This window comes from Ambystoma mexicanum, chromosome 3p, assembly GCF_040938575.1.
Source record: "Ambystoma mexicanum isolate Mex_15411 chromosome 3p, UKY_AmexF1_1, whole genome shotgun sequence".
NCBI lineage: Eukaryota > Metazoa > Chordata > Amphibia > Caudata > Ambystomatidae > Ambystoma > Ambystoma mexicanum.
Window position 1 is genome coordinate 1263191645 of NC_090925.1, and position 23406 is coordinate 1263215050.

The 23406-nt window shown below is 49.9% G+C and overlaps 1 protein-coding gene across 2 annotated transcripts in view; it reads left to right on the forward strand.

Annotated features, from left to right (window-relative positions):
- Positions 1-23406, forward strand: part of TEF (TEF transcription factor, PAR bZIP family member) — a 264441-nt gene that overhangs the window by 209912 nt on the left and 31123 nt on the right. For both annotated transcript variants that reach the window (XM_069652756.1, XM_069652755.1), the window contains exon 4: positions 21734-21945. In XM_069652756.1, coding sequence (XP_069508857.1) covers positions 21734-21945 — 212 coding nt within the window. The remainder of the gene's footprint in view (positions 1-21733; positions 21946-23406) is intronic.

Here is a 23406-nt window from a genome sequence, read left to right on the forward strand (position 1 = left end):
ACAACTCGCTGAAAGTGCTGGATCCGCTCCTCTTGCAGGAAATTGTAGACCTGCTGGAGAAAGGTGCCATAGAACCGGTACCTGTAACGGACAGGAACAAGGGCTGGTACTCCCCCCTACTTTCTCATACCAAAGAAAGACCGAGGACTGAGACCCATCCTGGACTTACGAGAATTGAACAAGTTCCTCAGGAAGGACAAGTTCAAGATGGTAACTCTCTCTTAGATCCTTCAGACCCTCCAGCTTCAGGACTGGTTGGTATCTCTGGACCTTCAGGATGCTTATTTCCATGTGCCAATCCATCCCAAGCACAGGAAGTACCTGAGGTTCGCAATTGGCAACTCTCATTATCAATTTCGAGTTCTGCCATTTGGGCTGACCTCCGCCCCGAGGGTCTTCACCAAGCTAATGTCGGTTATGGATGCAAGTCTAAGGAGGGAAGGGATTCACGCCTACCCCTACGTGGATGATTGGTTGATCAGAGCCGCTTCTTCGGAACAAGCTCGGATCCAACTAGATTATGTCTGCCACTTCCTTCACAAGCTGGGCTTCTCCCTCAATTTAAAGAAGTCACAGATGATACCATCACAGAGACTCCAGTTCATTGGAGCAGTCCTGGACACGTCCCTGGGAAAAGCCTCGCCACCAGAGGTGAGGGCTCAAGATATTCTGCAGATGGTCACCAGGTTTCAAAATGCCCAACGTCTCCCAGCCTACGACTTTTTGAGGTTGCTAAGCCTCATGGCATCCTGCATATCCCTTGTGCTGGAGGCTCGCCTGAGAAGGAGATCCCTTCAGTGGGCACTGAGGACTCAGTGGTCACAATTCTCAGGGAGGATGACAGATCTCCTCCGGATTCCAGACAAGATAGCCCACGACCTTCAATTGTGGGCCTCTCCAGAGAACATCTTGAAAGGAGAACTGTTTTGGCAACCATGGCCGGAGATAACAGTAGTTACAGACGCCTCACTCACAGGGTGGGGAGCCCATGCCAACGACTTGACCATCAGCGGTTTTTGGTCTCCATCGGAGTCCAGACTACACATCAACCTGTTGGAGCTGAGAGCCATCAGACTGGCACTGAAGGCTTTTCTGCCGTCTGTACGGGGGCGAAACGTCCTGATAATGACGGACAATACAGTGGCCATGCACTACCTCAACAAAAGAGGAGGCGTAGGGTCACTGCCACTGTGCAGAGAGGCGATGCAGCTCTGGTTTTGGGCAATTCAGGAAGGAATCTCTCTATCGGCAATACATCTAGCCGGAGAGAAGAACTTGACAGCAGACGCTCTGAGCAGGCAGAAAACAGTCTCCCACGAGTGGGAGATAGCTCAGGAAGTCCTTCGAGATCTTCGCCCTTTGGGGAACCTCTCAAGTGGATCTGTTCGCCACCAGTATCAACAGGAAGTGCGACAGATTTTGTTCAAGGGAATTTCCCCCGAGAGGAGCTCTAGGAGACGCGTTCGTAGTGGAGTTGGAGTTCCCACTTGTGTACGCGTTTCCTCCGGTCCCTGTCATTCCTCAAATGATCAGGAGGTTGAGAAGGTTTCGGAAGACCATGATCGTAATTGCCCCGGATTGGGCCAGGAGAACGTGGTACCCGGACCTTCTGGACATGTCCATCTGCCCTCCAATTCGTCTACCGTACAGAGAGGATCTTCTCTCACAGAAGGGAGGTCAGGTTCTCCATCCAGCCATCAAGACCCTCAACCTTCACGCTTGGTATCTGAAAGGTTGAGGTACAAGGATTGGGACCTTCCAGATGACGTCATGGAGGTGCTGCTTTCGGCCAGAAGGCCAGCAACTAAAACTCTATACCGCTGCCGTTGGAATAAATTTTGCAGCTGGTGCAGAGAAAAGAATATCGAACCCTTTTCATGTGGTACACCTGCGGTGTTATCCTTCTTACTTTATTTGGCAAATTCAGGCCTTCAAATTGGCACTATTAAGGGCTATCTCGCAGCGCTATCGATCTTTAAGCGCACTGCAGAGGAGCCATCGTATTTCAAAATTCCATTGGTAATACAATACCTGAAAGGTCTAACTAATGTTTACCCTCCAAGACCATTCCAAGTTCCCTTATGGGACTTAAATCTAGTTTTAAACTTCCTAAAGGGTGCTCCTTTTGAACCACTCCACTCTTGTTCATTGAAGTTTCTCACTCTCAAAACTGTTTTATTGGTAGCATTAACATCTGCTAGAAGGGTTAGCGAGATACAAGCCTTATCTTGTAAACCTCCTCATACAATTTTTCACAAGGACAAAGTCGTTCTACAGGTGAAGCCTAACTTCCTCCCAAAGGTAGTTTCTGAATTTCACATTACTCAGAAGATTACTTTACCTTCATTCTATCCTCCTCCCCATCCGGGGAAAGAGGAAGAGAGACTACACAGGCTGGACCCTAAGCGAGCCTTGAGTTTTTATATCAGTAGACTTGCTAAAATTAGACAAGCAGACCAACTCTTTGTAGGTTACGCAGGACATAAGTTGGGAGTATCAATAACCAAACAAACCATCTCCAGATGGATTATTTTAGCCATTCTGGAATGCTACAAACTGGCTGGGAAAGAGCCCCCTCAAAATCTAAGGGCTCATTCAACCAGGGGTATCGCAGCCTCCTCAGCTTTTCAAAGAGGGGTACCAATTAGAGACATATGTGCGGCTGCCACATGGTCGTCCGCACATACCTTTACCAAATATTATAGCCTGTATTCCTCCTCTAGTCAAGAGACTAGATTTGGCAAAGCTGTGCTACACTCTGTTCATTCTTAAAGAGTAATATGGCATCTCTTACTCCCGCCTCCAATCACATACCACTGCTATGGGAGTCTATCAAAGATAAGGAATAGTCGGAGGACACAATCCCTTCGAAGAACAAGTTACTTCTTACCTGGTCTTTCGATGGGATGTTCCTCCGACGTATTCCTTATCGCCCCTCCCATCCATCCCCGCAGTAACATTTCCCTTGTGGTTGCAGCTTACGCTCCTTCAAGGGTAGTAACCATTCATGCAATAACTACCTTACTCTACAAAACAGAACTGAGCAACGGACGCTGCGCGTGGCCATTTATAGGCATGATGATGACGTCGGCGTCGATACGGTGGATGTTGAGGAACACCTACTCGACGGACGTTGACGCACAGCGCCCTCTACTGGGAAAAAAAATTTCCGAGGCCTGCAAGCTGGAGATACAAATATCATAGATAAGGAATACGTCGGAGGAACATCCCATCGAAAGAACGTTACCAGCTAAGAAGTAACTTGTTCTTCTGATGCTTGTGAATCTGCTTAGAATCACATGCTGTGCATATAGTCCAACATCTAGTGGTAATCGCGGAGTGTATTGCATCTTTCTTTCGAAGATCGAAAGGGGACGTCGACATAGGCGTGCCTGTAGCATCCCTAACGTGATGTGCAGTGTACCCAAAATCCCTAACGCGTCGAGGTCCCTCTGATAATTTTTTCCCACCCAACTAGTTGGCCGCCTAATGCAGAGCTCGAAAGAGTTAATATTGCTTGCTTTGTCCCACGACCTATGGTCGTTTAGTCTCCCGACTAATCTTTTCGGCGACTACCTTGTGGACCTCCTGCCGCTGAAGATATCCACAGCTGCTCAGCAACTATTGACCACGTGGCCTCGGCTCTCCGGCGTGGCCCTTACAGTAGGGAGAGTGGGGCACTGGGTTTATTCTTCTTCAAGAATGCATTTCCTTTTCCTTTCTCTTTCTCTATTTGGTGTGGCTGCCATCACCCTCTGCTATGGAGAGGACGCCCTTTAAATTTTGCTGTTGCAATGGGTGTCTACCTCGAGACCACGACAGGCGCCCATGCAAGTCCTGCAAGCTATTTTGACCCGAAACATTGAAGGACGGGCGGACTAAACAGTGGGCGGCCTACGCAATGCAGGCCGAAAACCCAGCCGCCGTCGCTTCGGACTACGAGGAATCCATAGTCAGCCATGGCTCCGAATTGAAAGCCATCAACCTTTCAGGGGAACCTTCAGGCTTCCAGATGCCTGGCCCCGACAGACAGACCGCTGGCTCTGTTATGGGGAGTTCACACCCCGGCGACAAGGGCACACACGCACCACAAATTCCTAAGTGCTCAACCGTAAGGCCTCCTTGACAGAGAAGTCGAAAAAGCATGCACCGCCAACAGCGCCACCAGTGTCTTCTGCGCCTGCGAACCTCGCGGTTCTGCGCCCTCCACGATGCATGCGACTGGGCACTCCTCTAGTATGGGCGTTCACCCCAAAAAACATAGTCCACAACACACCGTCCAAAGGCGCGTGAGCACCTAAGGCTTCGGTGGAATTGACGACCACGACGGCGCCATTAGGCGCGTCGAGACCTTCCATTCAGCCGCTGATTGCGGCTATTATTTCAGCAGCCACAGAACATAAGGGCGCCCCCTCTCATCGAGAGGAGTATTCTGAAGCCCCCCCAGCCTCTCTCATAGGCCCTATCAAGACATTCTCCCCCTTCCAGGCAGTCTTTTCTACCTCTAGACCATTCTGTATGGATTAGGGAGAGTTTTGGAAACTACATGGACAAAATGGCCCAATTTTATTGTCTTATCAGATATATAGATCACCCCCAAGAGACCTAGGGAAGAGGGCTCCTGCCCCATTCCACAAAAATTGCAGACATTTCCCATTTCTCCACAAGACCAGCAAGAGGATTTCTTGGATGCCTCAAAGCAGGAGGTTCACTATGAGGACATTAATATGTTTGCTCACGACTCAGCTGACTAAGACTGGGATCAGGATCAGTCAGGAGAATCCGGCCCCTTGGTTATCACAACACACACCTCTGACCCGGACATAATTTGTCTAGATCCCCCTTATTCTCCTCCACTGAGGGAGTCGTCCTCTGTGGATGACTAAAGGGTATTCAATGCCTTTTTAAAGAGAGCGGCTGATCATTTTGCTATCGCGACACATGAGGCAGCCCCCGACTCTGATTTTGTTGAGGATATCCTTAAGGAGATCATCTCTGGTTTTAAACCAGACGCTCAGGCCTCTCTGATCAATAAACTGGTTGAAGACTCTAACCTTTTTGGAAAAGCTGTCAATGGCGCCCTGGAGACTGCCAAGAAGGTGCACGAAATGCTGAAATCTTCCAGCCAGATCACAGCCAAGCACTTCCGCCAAAGTGGAGGCTGCAACTCCCGCGTTCGTTTGGTGGACAATCCCTTTCCCGGTCTGCCCACTGACAATATGGCTCAGGAAGTATCCCCTGGTCCCCCGGCCAAGGTACTTCCGGTAACCGCCAGTATCAACAGAGAGGTCCTTGTAGAAGCAAGGGTAGAGGTGGGAACTCTACTCCTAAAGGCTCCCCGGCCTCCACCTCAATGTGCCTCGCCGGTTCGGGTCCCTTCCCACACCTCCCCGGTCGGGGTCGCTTGCCATTCACGCTTGGGAGGGGATCACATTAGACCAGAAGACTGCCACCCACGGCTACCGCATAGTTTCACCGACCACCTCGATACCACCCAGATGCCTGTCACCAGAACATCTGTGCATCCTGCTGCAAGAGGTTTAGATCCTTCTGGAAAAGGGCGCTGTAGAAGTCGTCCCCATTCACCAGGTAAACAAGGGTATTTATTCAGTGTACCTCCTTGTTCCCAAAAAAGGATCTCACCATGCGCCCTGTGTTAGACCTGCGCACAGCGAACGAGTATGTCAAACCTCAAATTCAGAATGACAACACTGCAGGAAGTAATCCCACTGCTGCTGCAGGGGGATTACGTAGCCACATTGGATATGAAAGACGCAGACTTTCATATTTCAATGTTGCCAACACACAGAAAGTACCTCAGGTTCATGATTGAAAACACCCACTATCAGTTCAAGGTTCTCCCCTTCGGCATTGCATCAGCTCCACGGGTGTTCACAAAGGTACTGGCGGTTGTAGCTGCTCACCTGCACAGACAGTCCATCCGAGTCTATCCTTACCTCGATGACTGGCTCATAACAGGGTATTTGTATGTAAAATGCCAAACAAATACCCAGAAGGCAGTAGATCTCCTCTTCAACCTAGGGTTCGCAATCAACGAGAAAGTCCAGTCTAAACCCCAGCCAAGTCAAACAGTTTCTGAGGGCTCTAATTCGGTCCAAAGACTGCCTCATCTTTCCCTCCAATGAGAGGGTTCAAAACATGCTGTTCCAGATCCCTCACAGTGTAGTCAGTTGCAAGGTGATTGTTACCAAAGCCATGCGACTGTTGGGGATGATGGCCTCCTCCATCTACCTAGTTCCACATGCTCGCCTGTGCATGCACCCCATGCAAGAGTGGCTCTCGAGCCAATGGTGTCCGGCCATTGGGACGTCTAGTGGCTGTCTTGGCAGCCCTCGTTCAGTCTCTGCAGTGGTGGTCAAGGGAAAACCTTCACCACCCCAGTAGAAGCCACTCTCACCACAGATGCATCTCTGACAGGGTTGGGGGGGGCCCTCACCTCCTTCATCAGATGGCGCACGGGGCGGGTCCCCAGCGGTAGCATCCAATCACATAAACTTGTTGGCACGAACTGCTAGCAGTGTTCAAGGCAGAAAGAAGCCTCCACACACTAGATTTGAGGAGAGCAGTTATATACTATCTGGAGTAGACCAAGTCACTAAGGAAAACAAACCAGTTCTTCGTTTCACTGGCAGTTGGCAGAGAAGGGGACCTTGTCTCTAAATCGGCTATCTCAAAGTGGATCCTAAACCGCATCACACTGTGCTTCTCTCTTGCCAAGATAGATCTACCCTTCACGCTTAGAGCCCTCTCTACTCTGGGCATAGGGGCTACTATAGCATTCATTGAAAATGTTCCTCTTGAGTCCATTTGCAAAGCAGCAACCTGGAGTTCTGTACTCTCCTTAACACAACACTACTGCCTATATGCACACTCTGTTTGATTCTCAGGTGGAACAAGCGGTGCTACAACATCTCTTTGCTACTGTTCCTTCACACTTCCCACCATCATCTCTGGGTATGGCTTGCTAGTCTATGCACAGCATGTGATTCTAAGCAGAAGACGGGCATTACTCACCGTAATAGCATTTCTGATGCTTGTTAATCTGCTTAGAATCACATGCTGTGCATATAGTCCGACATCCAGTGGTAACCGCAGAGTATTGCATCTTGTCTTTCGGGGACCGAAAGGGGGCATAGGCGTATCTGTAACACTATCCCTTTCGTGATGTGTAGTGTACCCAAAATCCCTCACGCGCCGAGGTCCCTCAGATTGTTTTTTTCCGGCCAGATAACTGGTCGCCCTATAGCGGAGCTCTTCCAGAAGAGACATTGTTTCTTATACTGGCTTGTCGGTTATTCCCCGTTAAGCCACTTCGGTCACAAGAACATCTTTGATGAAGACTGCGGGGGATTCGTCTACAGCTGTGGATTTCGGCGCCTAAGATCCAGCGGCCGGATTTTCTACATGGTCGGGCCCTCTGGCCGACCTGTACAGTAGGGAGAGTGGGGTCGGGGTGGCCATATTGTTGTTATGTCTTTCCTCCTTTCCCCTCTTTACCCTTTTGGTCTGGTCATCTTTCCCTTGGCTATGGAAAGGACTCCTTTTAGATTCTGCCCTAAGTGTAGGGTCAGATATCCTTGGAAGGACGAACACAGGACGTGCAGCGCCTGTCTCCCCCTAGAGCACGACGAAGTGGTGTGCGGCCTGCAAACTCCTTCGGCCTAAGACCCTCAAGGAGCGCTGTGTAAAGCGGTGGACCGTGTACGGTATGTCGCAGGTGGATCTTCTTTCCCCCACCGCTACACCGGGTGAGAGTGACGGGGGCACCTCGGATGACCAAACATCTGTTGCGGATGTTATAGAACTCGAGGCGGACACTTCTAGGTCCACCACGCCCGTCCTCGTCCCTTTAAGGCCTGACTTTGGTCTCGCTTCAGCGACAACACCCAGCGACAGGGGCGTACAAACACATCACACTAAGAAGACAACCCCTGCATCGTTTTTCAACTTCTTCGTCGAAAAAGGTAAAAGCGGCAACAGGGCCACCAAAAATGTCAACTATTTCCTCGGATCGCTCAGATCCAAAGCCTTCCCCGCATCCGCAGTAGCGTATTGCGACTGAGCAACCAAAATTAAGTAAGGGCGCTACTCCTAAAACTTCACACGTCGAAGCGTGGAAATCCGATGCTGCGACGGTCCCGAAGGCCGTGGTAGGCCCAAACACTAAGACTAGGCCTCTACCTGAGAAACCAACCGCTAGGCCCTATAGCGCCGCGGAAGGTAATACACCTAGCGATAGACCACTCGAAGCGTGGAAATCCGATGCTGCGACGGTCCCGAAGGCCGTGGTAGGCCCAAACACTAAGACTAGGCCTCTACCTGAGAAACCAACCGCTAGGCCCTATAGCGCCGCGGAAGGTAATACACCTAGCGATAGACCATCGGAGCAACTATCTAATGCCGATTCAGCGATTATCGAAGACCGCATTGAAAGAATTACGGCCGCGGTGGGTCTTACCCCGGTTCTGCCTAAAGTCATGGGACAAGCCGCGGAAAAATCTTCAGATGTGGTTTGGGATCCCGATTCTTACGATACGCATGAAGATAGTCAAGAGCCTCTTTCCGACACCCTAAGAGACTCTTTTCGGCGCCGTAGGGCGGAAAACAACGTTTTTCAACCCGTAGGTCCGCCTGGGTCCTCTAAATGGACTAGAGAGAAATTCGAAGGGTGTATGGATCAGCTGGAGAAGATGATCAGTTTTTCTGATCATCCATCCCCGTAAAGGTCTCGGGTAGAGCCTAACCTCCATTTTTCTTCTCATTTTCAAGAAGATCAGCCTTCTGTCCCCGTCCAGCAGGAAGACATTGTCCACATGGACACATATAGGGACATTTATAATGAAGAGGACGAAGCTTCATTTCTGCAGAATTGTGAGGAGGAACAGCAGGGTACCACAGACAACTGGGAAGAAACCCAGCAGGAAGGAACAGACCCATGGACACATCAATATCAGGACACTGATGTTTTGTGCCTAGAGTCTCCTCCGTCCACTCCGGCTCGCCAGGCCTCACCTGTAGATGACCAAATGGCCTTCAACTCCATGTTGAAAATAGCAGCTGAACACTTTCAAATCTCCACTCAAGAGGCTGTCCCTGAGCAGGATTTTGTAGAGGATATCCTTAAGGAGAAGCCTCCATCTAGCCAAGCCATCCCCCTCCTTAATTCTATCAAGAGAAGGTTGGCCCCCTCATTGGTATCACCAGCTCAAACTCGGGCAGTGAACCCAAGAGTGGAAAAACTTTTTGCCCTTCTCCTTCCGACCCTCTATACATTAGAGGGCCCGCCATCTCAGATTTGTTGGTAGTGACTACCACCCGGAAAAGGGCAGGGGTACCCCTTGCCACGGGGGAAGCACCTTCGGACAAGGAATCCAAAAGACTGTATGCTCTAGGCAAACGAGTCACTTCGGCTGCCGCGTACACTACATAGATTTCTAATAATACCACACTATTGGCAAGCTATGCTGACGCTCAGTGGAACCTGCTCCAGGAAGGCCTCCATGAGGTTCCTGAACCCTCCAAATCCACGCTTCTCTCCATTGTAATCGAGGGAAGACAAGTTAACCAGAATGTGATCAAAAACACCCTGGACACGGCTGAAACGGCAGGCAGGTCTCTGGCCCAAGGGACCCTACTTAAGACACGCTTGGCTGCGTACTTCAGGTTTTAAACTGGAAACACAAGCCTCCCTCATCAATAAGCCCATTGAGGAATCTAACCTCTTTGGGAAAGCGGTGGATGAGGCCTTGGGAACAGCTAAGAAAGAGCATGAGACTCTTATGTCTCTGCAACAGATCACACAGAAACCTTCCCCCCAGAGGTAATAACTCTCGGCGGTCCTTTCGAGGGCAAGTCCGTGCTAGTCAGTCAAAACAACTATGGCACGGGGAACGTCAACACATGACAAACTTCGGGAAGCCCTTCATACTACCCTTCAAGGGGTCAGAAACACGGCAAAGGCAGAGGTAGTGGCCCCAATTCCAGAGGAGCCACAGCCTCTGGTCTGAAATGACCAGGGGATAACTTCAGACCAGTGGGTCATAAAGACGGTCGCCCACGGGTACTGCGTGAAATTCACCCTACCTCCTCAATTCAGACCGCCGTGCTCACGGTGCCTTTCACCGGACCATCTGGAGATCCTGAATCAAGAGGTGGAAGCACTGCTGGGAAAGGACGCCATAGAATCCGTCCCTTTTCTTCAGGTAAACAAGGGTATTTATTCAGTGTTCTTCCTTGTACCCAAAAAGGACCTCACCATGCGCCCTGTTCTAGACCTGCGCCCAGTGAAGAAGTTCATAAAACCCCAGATGTTTTGCATTCTAACACTACAGGAGGTGATCCCATTGCTGAAACAGGGGGACTACATTGCAACATTGGACATGAAAGATGCATACTTTCATATTTCAATGTTGCCAGCGCACAGAAAATATCTAAGGTTCAGGATAGAGGACAGGCATTACCAATTCAAGGTACTCCACTTAGGCATCGCCTCGGCTCCAAGGTTGTTTACCAAAGTCCTGGCAGTGGCTGCAGCACACCTGCGCAGACTGTCTGTCCCAGTTTACCCTTACCTCGATGACTGACTCATCATGGGGACTCTTTCGACACATGTTTTTCGAACGACCAAAAAACAGTAGACCTTCTCTTCAGTCTGGGTTTCTCAATGAACGAAAAGAAATCAGTGTAGTCCCCAATCAAACAAAACAATTTCTGGGAGCTCTAATTCGGACGGAAGACGGTCTCATCTTCCCCTCCATTTAGAGGGTTCAGAACATGCTTTTTCAGATCCCTCAATATGTGGCCAGTCGGGAGGTGACGGTGCGCAAAGCCATGCGATTGCTAGGAATGATGGCGTTGTGCATATACTTGGTTCCCCATGCGCGGCTGCGCATGCGTCCCATGCAAGAGTGGCTCAACAGCCAGTGGTGTCAGGCCAGCGGACAATGGGAAGATCTGGTAGTTGTCTCGCCAGCCCTCGTTCGCTCTCTGCAGTGGTGGTCAAGAGAAAACCTCTTGAAGGGGGAAGACCTTCACCACCCCTGCAGTGGAAGCCACTCTCACTACAGATGCATCTCTCACGGGGTGGGGGGGGGGCTCACCTGCTTCAGCAGACAGCGCACAGTGTGTGGTCCCCTCAAGTAGCGTCCAACCATATAAACTTACTGGAGCTATTAGCGGTGTTCAAGGCTTTGAAGGCCTTTCAGGTGCAACTACAAGGGAAGACAGTTCTCATTCTAATGGACAGGACTACAGCCATGTATTACCTGAAAAAATAGGGGGGCCCTCACTCTCCAGGGCTATCCAAGCTGTCCCAAAACATTTGGATATGGGCTCTCAAACACAAGATGTTTCTGTTGTCCCAAAATGTTCCAGGGGAACTCAATCTTCTGGCAGACGTGCTCAGCAGAGATTTTCCTCTGCCCGAAGAATACGAATGGCGGCTACACAAATACATTGTGTCCAACGTCTTCGCAAAATGGGGTTTCCCAGAGATCGACCTATTCGCTACTCAGGAGAACGCCCAATGCCAAGACTACGCCTCCAGGTACCCCCATAACCGATCCAAGGGGAACGGGCTCTGGATAACATGGTCAGGGAAATGTCCCCCGACTCCCCTGCTCAACCGAATAGTGCACAAGATGCACCAGGAACCAGTTACCATGATACTGGTGGCCCCCATGTGGGCCCGCCAACCCTGGTTCGCTCACCTGAAGGAAATGTCCCTCTCCCCACCAGTGAAACTACCCTGCCCGTACAACATGTTGTCTCAGGACAGCTGGGAGACCCTACACCCATGCCCATAAACTCTGAACTTAGCAGCTTGGCTCCTGAGGTCATAGTTTGGACACCTACAGCTCCCTCAGAGGTGCATGCATACTCAGGAAAGCTAGGAAACCGAACACACGTTATTGCTATGCCAGCAAATAGAAACGTTTTGTCATCTGGTGCAATTCCAAGGGCGTCAATCCCATCAATTACTTACCCACACACATTGTGTTGTACCTAACCCATCTGTTGGACACTGGGTTAGTCTTCAATTCCCTAAAGGCTCATCTGGCTGCTCTGTCAGCCCACCACATCACAACAAAAAGTGTTGTGGTGGAAGATACCAGTGATTAAGGCTTTTATGGAAGGGGTTAAGAGGATTTATCCTCCCATTTCTCACCCAGCTCCTGGATGGGACCTAAATGTGGTTTTGACCAGGCTCATGGGAGCTCCCTTTGAGCCTATGCATGAAGGAAGTCTGAAAGACCTGACTTATAAAACGGCCTTCCTCGTAGCTATCACTTCTATCAGAAGAGTTAGCGAACTACAGGCACTTTCTGTTCTAGACTTTGTTTCAGTCCACAGGGATAAGGTAGTTCTGCGCACGCACCCCAGATTTGCACCTAAATTCATCTCGAAGTTCCATGTGAATCAGTCCATTGAACTGCCTACCTTTTTCCAGAATCCCACTAGCATGGCCGAAAGAAGACTACACACACTGTATGTGCGCAGGGCAGTCATGTTCTACCCGGAAAGAACTAAACCACTGAGGAAAGAAAACCAATTTTTCGTTTCAGTGGCAGCTGGTAGAGAAGGGGATCCTGTCTCCAAATCCGCTATCTCAAGGTGGATTGTCAAATGCATCACACTTACACTCTTGCTAAGAGAGAACTGCCTTTCAAGCCTAGAGCACATTCTCCTCGAAGCACTGCGGCATCCATAGCATTCATTGCAAATGTTCCCCTCAAGTCCATTTGCAAAGCGGCAACCTGGAGTTCTGTACGCACCTTTACAAAAGAGTATTGCCTAGACACACATTCTAGGTCTGATTCTCAGGTGGGACAAGCAGTACTAAAACATCTTTTCGAGGGGATTGGGTCCTCCGACGTATTCCATATCTATGACAGTAATCACCACAGCTGTACTGCTTCGGAAAATCTTTCTGCGTCAATGACGTAGATACGCCGTCTTCGAGGACCTCCTACGACGGCTGATGTCACCGGATGTTATAATTAGGACGCACGACGCCCGTAGCCTCAGTTCTTTTTTTCCTTCTCACAACCCACCTCCAACTCCAGGTACTGCTTGCTAGTCTATACATAGCATGTGATTCTAAGCAGATTAACAAGCATCAGAAGACATGCATTACTCACCGTAATAGCATTTCTGATGATTGTATCTGCTTAGATTCACATGCGCCCTCCCTACCTCCCCGCTCAGGGTGGAAGGAACCTAGATGTCTTACTACTTTCTCGCTTTATGTACTCACTGACTATGGCCTTGGGCTCCCTCATGGCTGAAAAAATACAATCAGAGGGACCTCAGCGCGTGAGGGATTTTGGGTACACTACACGTCACGATAGGGATAGTGTTACAGACACGCCTATGCCGACGTCCCCTTTCGGTCCCCGAAAGACAAGATGTAATACTCTGCATTTACCACTGGATGTCAGACTATATGCACAGCATGTGAATCTAAGCAGATGCAATAATCGGAAATGCTATTACGGTGAGTAATGCATGTCGTCTGATGATTTTATCTGCTTAGATTCACATACGCCCACCCTTCCTCCCCTCGTGGAGTAGAAGGAACATGGACCTCTTACACCTTCTCCCTTCTCTACTCGCTCATGCTGACTATAAGGCTCCCATACTGCTAAAAAAACACAACCACAGGGACCTCGGTGCGTGAGGGATTTTGGGTCCACTGCACGTTGCGGTAGGGATAGTGTGACAGTCCCACCCATGTCGACGTCCCCTTTCGATCTTCGAAAGAAAGTTGCAAAACTCTGCGATTACCACTAGATGTCCTTCTCTATGCACAGCATGTGAATCTAAGCAGATGCAATCATCAGAAATACTATTACGGTGAGTAATGCATGTCATACATTTACTTCTCACTAGTGATCTCACTTACTTTACTTTTAAAAGTTAGAATTGAAACCGATATGAAACATGAAAACTGTCATTAGTAAACCCTGTAAATTGTTAAAGCAATTGAACGTCAAATTAATGTAAGAGTAAAGGTAACAGTTTACCCTGCATTATAATCTAAGGCCCCCTGCAACTTTCCCTCCATAGTTTCCTATGGAACCCATTTTTTTTTTGCTCTGTTTTTATCCTTTACTGTCTTTTTTAATTGAAGTAAAGCCTTCAGCTCGCTTCCCTTGCCTTTTGCTAATTTGTTCCTGGGAAACCGATCAGTCCTTCAGTCGATCAGTACTGGGAAACCTTTTCCTTTTGGAATTATTGTATTTTTTTTTTATATTTCACACAGCATCTTGTAACGTAGTGTAATGGGGATACTTTTGTATCATCCTAGCTTTTTACACATGGAATTTTTTGGTTACTTTTATAGGTCCTTAAAGACAGGCTGATGGCAGCATTTATATTTGTAACTTTTTTGCATTCTTTTTGGTGTGCCCAATCGCCTTTACCACGTATGGCTACTAAACGTGGCTAGTCCCCTGAAACGGCTGTGACATTAGCTTTTCACTTGTTCTTTGGTCATATTGGAGTTTGGTATTCTTGGTGCCTTCTCAGGTCAGGAAAGTCCTTATACGTTCATGTGCTTGCCCCGGAAATCTGTTGCTTTTGCAGGCTAGTGAGCTTTTGTGTGCGTGTGGCCCAGGAATGGGCCCAGGAATGGGCTGGTACTGTCTACTCCCAGTCCACATCAATCGTGTCAGAACGTCTGCTGCTGAGGCACTTCTAAAACCAGCAATTGTTCCTGCTTGGACAACTACTGGCTGTTTGAATGGTGTAGATCCTTACCATTGGTGGGCTTGGACTTGCTTCCCGCACTGATTTTGGGTAAGAGGTGGCCTTCCATTTGGGTTATTGGTAAGATGCGCAACTGCTAACGGTTTCGCTAATTGTGAATTAAACATGTGAAATGTATATAATGGCCATGTAATAATATTTAATTGTTAAAATTGGCACAAATGTGTGCGTTGCAGAGCCACGACAATGCTTTAACCACTTTGTGACAGAAACAAGGATTGGCAAAGCCAACAGTTCTCTAGCATGGGGTCTGGCATGGATTCACATGCTCATGAATATTCCCTGTCAGGATGGGAATCCTCAGTAAAGAAAAAATCGGTTTGTTTCACTTCTGAACTGTCTTTCTACTAACAACCAATCACTGGTCTCTGGGTCATACTGCCCCCAGCCAATGACTGCCCTCTAGCTAAGCCCCTCCTCTGGCAGCCATCTTCAGATTTTTACAGCACGTTAGAGTGGTGGGAGTCCGCGTGATTAGCTCTCGGGCTTTTTACTGCGTTTTGCTCTTTTTCATATATGGGGACCCATTTTTCTGAACTTTCTATGCCCCTCAAGGGCGATTTATCGTCTAGTTCCCTTATTGGAGGATTCCGGAAGATTCTTTGAGACCTACTCCGCGTGGACATGGCTGAAGATAAAGGAGACTCAACGCCTATGTTCAGGATCTGCCCTGGATGTGGACTACGAAACACTTTCTTGGACGATGGGCATTCCCTGTGCCTTTACTGCCTACATTCTGACCTAATGCACGTGGAGGAGACCTGTGCGTTCTGCAATGATATGGTGCTTCGCACTATGAAGGACCGTCGCAAGTGGCTCTCTGTGTGGCTCCAGACGAAGATCGCCGGGCAGCAAGCCTCGCCCAGCAAGAGGAAATCTGAGCGGTCTTCTAAGACTTTTGAGGGCACTCCGACGACGGGGGCCCAACATAAGGCAAAGCACCGCGAGCCCGCAGGCAACAAGGAGCGTCGTTGGGACAGGCTCCTCAGCAGCCAGGTCGGGAACGGCATCTCTGGCACCCTCGACCACGAGCCAATGCTCTGGGTCAGCGAAGAAGAGAAAGTCGGAACATCCAACCAGCCAACTCTGATGGAGAAAGCCAAGGAGGAGCAGGGCGCTGACCCTCCCCCCCACGGTGAAGGCCTCCAGCACTCCCAAGATCGTTCACCAGGCAAAGTCCTCCCTGGAAGGAGTGGTGGCGTCCCTAGCGAAGGCCGTGGATGCAGACTCACAGGAGGCGGTCCCTAAGACTAGAGTTTCTCTGCCTGCTCGGAGGGAATCATCCTTTCTACCCATTGAGAAGATGCCGGTGAAGATGATGCCGATAATCTCCCCTAGACCGTCCCCGCTGGTCGAGCATAAGGGGGGGGTGATAGTCCTGCAGGGCTCGGACATCTCCGAGGAGGAGGAGCAGCTCTCTGGTCTGAAGACCATACTGGACAAAAAAAATAGTCGAAGCCAGGTCCTATGGGAAGGACCCCGGCGAAGCGGATGTGTAGTGGCGAGGAGCAGCAGGGTGGAGGAGCCAGAGGACATCATGCCACTGCCATCGCTCCCGTTGCAGCCACCACAGCAACCTCCACCACCGCGAGCAGACGTGTCGGCGGACATACTACAGGCACTGCACACCTTGTGTTCAGAGATCCGGACAAGAATGCCCCTTTCACCGGCATGAGATCCTGTGGCACCTGGGCCGTCGGGGGAACCCCCCCCGGCAAGAGACGGAGAGTCCATCCTCCACCTCCTTGCCATCCTTCGCCACCACCCCCTCCTCCGATGGGACGATCCGGAACCGGATACAGCAACGACGGGCACGGGTACAAACGACGACGACTGAGGGGACCTCCTTTCGCCAGGGCCTCGCCACCCGACGAGATTGGCTCTTTCCACGCCATGATCGCTAGGGCCTCAGATGTTTCAACTAGCCCCCGAGGAGAAGGAAGGCTTCCTGTACCAGCGCCGGGAGGCCAAGAGGAAGACTGTACTTTCTATAACTCTATTGGATGACATTTTGGACGAGGGGCTGTCCCTCATGAAGAACCCATCCTCTGCCCCAGCGAAGAGGGACCGGTACGAGAAGAAATACAGGGTGCTGGACTCTGCACCCAAATGGCTCTGATCCCAACCGTCCCCGGACTCAGTGGTGGCAAAGAAGTAGTCCTCCGGATCTTCGGCATCTGTCCTCTTCCCCCCTGGACGGCGAGGTAAAGAAGCTGGACGCCATTGGGCGACGGGTCATCTCGTCGGCTGCGACGACGATCAAGGCGGTCAATGCCTTAGCCATCATGGCCCGTTATGACAGGGAGCTGTGGTTCAAGATCGCTCCCCTCCTGGACTTCCTACCCGACGACAAGAGAGCAGAAGCGCTGGAGATCCTGCAAGAAGGCAAAGTGGCATCGGACCATGCCATCACACTGGCCACGGACATCGCCGACACAGGCTTCCGTCAGATGGGCAACGGCATTTGCCTTAGTCAGCGCGGTTGTGCAGTGTACTAAAGGTACTTCCTCGTCGGAAAGAAGACGGGTGGTTGGAGACCCATACTAGACCTCCGCCACCTCAACAAGTACATCAGGTCCCAGAAGTTTCAGATGGTCACCCTCCAGCACGTGCTGGGACAACTGGAAGAAGGGGATTTCCTATCATCGCTGGACCTGGAGGATGCCTATTTCCACATCCCATTTCACAAGGGACACCGCAGGTTTCTGCGCTTCACGGTACAAAGGCAGCATTATCAATTCAAGGCCCTTCCCTTCGGATTGAAGTCGGCACCAAGGGTTTTCACCAAGTGTCTGGCGCCAGTGGCGGCGCAGTTGCGCCTGCAGGGGATTCACGTCTACCCCTACCTGGACGATTGGCTCATCTGAGCGACAGGGACCGACGGACTACTTGCGGAACTGGGGTTCTTAATAAACTTTGCGAAGTCCTGCTTGGTGCCATCGCAGGACGCGCTGTTTTCTGAGGTCCCAGCTCAACACGGTGTCGTGTCTGGCACCCCTGTCGGAGGAGAGAATAGCGGCCATCCTGGGCAAGGTACAACGGCTGTTGACCCTGAAGATCGGTCCCTCCTCGGCATGATGTCATCGTGTATTTACCTTGTGCGCCTGTGCAGGCTGCAGATGCGACTGCTGCAGGAGTTCCTCGACGCCCGTTGGATCCTGGTATCGGGAAGCTTTGAAGATAAAATCACCCTCGACAAGCGTTTCCGTCGAGCGATTCGGTGGTGGGGTGTCCGTGCGCATCTGCCGGCGGGCATGGATTTCCAGACCCCCCCCCCCCCTCCCTCACCAGGAGACGGTCACGACTGACGCATCCCCGGAGGGATGGAGTGCGCACACCGGTCATCTCCATGCAAGAGGCCTGTGGCTACCGGAGGAGAAGTCGTTGCACATCAACGTTCTGAAGCTACGGGCCGTGTTTTGGGCCCTCAAGTCTTTCCTTCCATCCCTCAAGGGCAAGGTGGTGCGGATTTTCACAAACTACACGAGCATTGTTTTTTACATCCGGAAGCAGGGAGGCACCAGATCCCGAGCACTCTCCAAAGAGGCGCAGGACCTATGGCGATGGGCTGTCACCCAGGAGATGTTCCTCGTCCCATTTCATCTGGCAGGAGTGAAGAACACCATGGCTGACTATCTCAGCAGGGAGCTGCGCTCGTGCCACGAGTGGGAGATTCGGCGGGACCAAGTGGATCTTCTATTCCGACGATGGGGCAATCCCCAGATCGATCTGTTTGCAACGGCGACAAACACCAAGTGCCGGAGGTTCGCCAGCAGGTTTCCCCAGCCGGCGAGCATGGGGGGATGCATTCTTCTCCTGGGACGGCCTGTTCCTCTATGCATTTCTCCCGTTGATGTTGCTTCTGCGACTCATCAATCAACTCACACGGTCCCGGTGCAGGATGATCCCTGTTGCACCAGCGTGGCCGCGGCAGATATGGTACCCGGACCTCCTGGACATGTCAGGGTCCCCTCCAGTCAAGCTTCCGGCGGTTGCAGATCTTCTCGCCAGGGTAGGAGGAGTGATTCTGCACCACGACCCAGGGTTGCTGAACTTGAGGGCCTGGCTCCTGCAGCGCTAGAGTTTGGATATGATCTCCTGGCGGACTGCAAGGAAGTGTTTTCCAAGGCCAGAGCTTTGGCTACACTGAAATGTTACGGACATAAGTGGAAGAGGTTCGCCGTCTGGTGCTGTGCACAGAAACTTGACCCTCTACGGATTACGGCCCCGCAGGTGCTGCCGTATTTACTGTTGCTGGCCAAGGCAGGGTTGGCCCATACTTCCATCAAGGTTCATCTGGTGGCTATCTCCCGCTACACCAGAACTCCGGGCGGTCGTCGTTCTGGTCACCCCGCCTGGTCAAGGAATTCATAAAAGGACTTTTCCGTTCGTTCCCACCAGTGAAGCATCCAGCCCTGGCATGGGAGCTCAATGTGGTGCTGACTAGGCTCATGGGTCCCCCGTTCGAGCCCATGCAGTCGGCACCACTGAAGTTTTTATCGTGGAAAACAGCGTTTCTTGTGGCCATCACCTCCGCACGACAAATGGGAGAGATTCAGGCCCTCTCTTGTAAACCACGAGACCATTTTGGTGCTGCGGGACGCACCCCTCCTTCATGCCCAAGGTGCCGTCGGACTTCCATCTCAACGAGCCATTGGTGTTAGCTGTTTTCTTCCTGTCACGGTGGACAGGACTTTGCACTCACTGGATGTGGCTAGAGCGCTGAAGTTCTACGTGGACCGCACAAAGTGTTTTCGGAAGACAGAACTTTGGCCCTGTGAACCATGGGAAGGCCCTCTCCAAGGCTTCCATTTCCAGGTGGCTCTCTGACTGCATCATCCATTGTCACCGGTTGGCAAACCGACCGTTGCCTGGCCGTCCGAGAGCCCCTTCGACAAGAGCGATCGCTGCAACTACGGCGTTCCTCTCTGTGCCCCTGCTGGACATCTGCAGGGCTGCTACGAGGAGGTCCACGCACATTTTCACGAAATTCTACTGCACCGACTGGGATTCCAGGGAGGAGTCCAGTGTTGGCCAAGCAGTACTGCGCAACCTGTTCGCTTGAAGGTGAGCCTGGTGAGGAGGTAAGAGATGCTTAATGTTGAGATGCTTAATGTTGAGCCTTGCCACCTCCCGTGGTTGTGCATGTGTGTACTGCTAGGTATTTTTTCATGAGCATTTGAATCCCTGCCAGACCCCATGCTGGAGAAGGAACAAGTTACTTGGCTGTAAGTGTTGTTCTCCAGCATGGGCCTGGTATGGATTCACATGTGCACCCTCCCGCCTACTCCTCTGCGGCTCTTCTCTTGGTCCTACTGCCAGTTTACGTGCTACCAAATCCAAAGATGGCTGCCAGAGGAGGGTCTTGGGTAGAGGGCAGTCATTGGCTGGACCAGTGATTGGTTGTAGGAGAACGACCGTTCAGAAGTGAAACTGAATCAGATTTTTTTCTTTACCGAGGATTCCCAGCCTGACGACGGGGAATATTCATGAGCATGTTAATCCATGCAAGACCCATGGAGAGCAACAGTTAAAGGTAAGTAACTTGTTCCTTTTTGACGGGTGTAGGTTTGGGATAGGCATTTGCCAGGCACTACCATTATGTTACTTGTTCATGAAATGGCAACAGCTTGAAAATTGTCTGAGTATCCATAATACCAATGCACACGCCCAAAACTGCCTTGCCAGTGCTTGTTTTTAACAGTACTTTAGTGCAAGGCACAGATGAAAGGAAACACTTGTAAGTGGCTGAATGCACACTTGTTTAAGTCCTTTTTTTATTACACAAGTAACTCCTGTAAATGTGCAATGAAGCCATTAACTCGCAGGAAAATGCTTTGAGCTAGCACCGGGAGAATTTTTAAAATGTGAGAATGTGTTTTGGGAGGAGAGGGACAGGCAGTGGTTGAGAATATTTGGAGATGAGCAAGACCATGGGCAGTCAAAAAAAACACAATCTTGGAAGTTCCTCCTCACTTACCATCTCCCTCCTATCTACCTATCTATACTTAAATGCCATAGTTTTGGCTAACAGACAATATCACACATCTAATCACCCACCCACCTGCATATCTGCACACGTGCACACAGACTCCTACCTACACCCACCTATGTATACACACACCCTCCTACCTAAACGGGTATTGTTACAAAACATTGAATCCAAGCCCTGCGAACCCCATAAAATGGGCTTTTTTCGTCACATTTCAGCAATAATATAGATGGGGAATTTTAAGGTTCCTAATTAAGGTTGGGCGAGGTGGGGAGCCAGGAGTTGTCTCCACCGTCTGTAATTGCTGTAAAATGGGGTCCCCCCCTACCTTACATTGTTGGTCACAAGATCAGGAGTGAGGAGCAGTTGAGGCAGATGGGACAACTGTATTTGTACATTTTGACCACTGGTCATAAGCCAAAGGCCCGCAGTGCAAACCGTCATTTTAAGAATGCTTTCTCTGGGTACAAATCAAATACTTTTGATCTGTTTACCTCTATTTGGCATTTAAAATCCTAGATCAACATTAGCCCAATATTGTGAGCTAAATAAGATTATGATGTGAGAGCTCCGTGAGGCTTAATTGTACCATTTCTGTGCTGTGAACTTCCAATGGACATTTGAAACCAAGAATGTGAGGCATGAACTAACCATCTTGCATACCCCACTCATCTGCCATGCTATCACTCCAATGTAATATCTTACTGTCTTTCGCTCCTGCTCTTGGGACCAACGCAGTAAGACACTCTGGTGTTTTGAAGCCCTTCCAATCTCTTTATTTTTTATATTTATTGTTTTCCAACATGGTTAAATTCCTTGTCGTTAGCAACTCACATGTTGATGTTAATCTCTTATTGTGTCAATCCGAGAAATGCCTCAAAGTCTCCAAACCACTGTGTTGTTACTTTGCTAACACCACCTCCTCTCGCCTTGCCACCTTCTTCTCTGCAGGATGAAAAGTACTGGTCTCGGCGGAAGAAGAACAATGTTGCAGCCAAGCGGTCCCGGGATGCTAGGCGACTGAAGGAGAATCAGATCACAGTACGAGCTGCCTTCTTGGAGAAGGAGAATACAGCCTTGCGCACAGAGGTGGCTGAGCTGCGCAAAGAGATGGGGAAATGCAAGAACTTGCTTTCCAAATACGAAACCCGATATGGCCTACTGTAAGCACTCTTCCTTTGCCCTCCATCTTGGGTCACACGCAGGGGAGCTCAAGTCTATGTGCCAGATGCTGCTTCCCATTAGATTTCCCTGCGATGGAACACCCCCTATGCTTCACGGACCTGTAGAAGGCAGCAGAGGCATCAATTCCGTACGCCACGTTGGCAGGGAGGTTCGAAGTGGAAGGCCACATTGCTTTTATTTTCCCTTTCGGCCATCTGAATTGGATGTCTTCCTCTTCCACCACTTGCACTGGGCTGCAGTCCAATACCTTTGTAAATAAACAGATCAAAAGCTTCCCTGCCTTGGCATTACTCAAGATGGTCAGGTATTTGAGGCAGTGCACCTTTTACAGATTATTAATCCCAACGGGAACTAGGTGGTGGGGTACAGTTGTTAGACACTTGCTTCTTGCCCACACCTGCTTTTTTTTTCTTTTTCAATTAACCACCTCCGAAATGAGTTCTTGGATCAATCAGGCATTTATGACGACATTTTCTCAGTGTGCGCTCTATATGTTCCATCTGGTTATGAACTGTGTAATTTGTAAAATCCGATTCAATGACGAGGTTTTGATCATTCAAATTATGGGCTGGAGAGTAATCCCTCGTCTGAATTACCCGCACAAAGAAAGTGTTGGTAGATATTTCTATTTCTTTACCTTTATATGTTCTTTTTGGTAATGAGCTTCAACTTCTCAGTTATGGGCGAAGAGCACGCCCTTCTAAAAATCTGTGATCCATTAATGAGCATGTGCCTACGTTTTGCAATCATAAATATGTGACACCCGATTTGAGCGTTTCCAAATTGTTCTGCAGATTCCAATGGCATCCCAGCTCACCTAATCGTTCACATCCCTACTCAAGCCATTGTCGCACCACTTGAAGCAATCCTCCCAGTTCCCAAAACATAATCGTGCCAACAAATGACCTTCGTAAAAACCAGCAAAGTGCGTGCTTGACTTGAAATGGAGTGAATACACCCTTCCTGATGAAATACCATTCAGAACCCTACATTGTTGGTGTATTTTATTTCTTTTAATACAGTGTTTGTTTATTTGTTAATAATGTGCCGGAGCCCGCAGGCATCAGGGCGCAACGGATATAACAGACAGGGATACAACTCTCAACTGATTTATGTAGTTCAAACCTGGCTAGAAAGCTGTGGTGCGCTGTACAAGTAAAAGAAGGGAACATGGGAATGGGAAGCGTAGGTCTGGAGTAGGGAAAAGGAGTCTAATCTTTCAATGGACACTATTCCTGAAAGTGGGTATTGACATATGGTTGGTCTAAACATGCCTTTATTGAGGAGCCCCTGTCAATCTGTTCTCATGTAAAGTAATTGCAGACGTTACTGATTTAAAAAAAAATTTAAAAAAGAAAAATTTAAGTTGGTTATTTATTTTCAGATCTACCAATTGGGTGCTCTGCATCAGAGGTTGGTAGGATTACACAGAGTGCAAC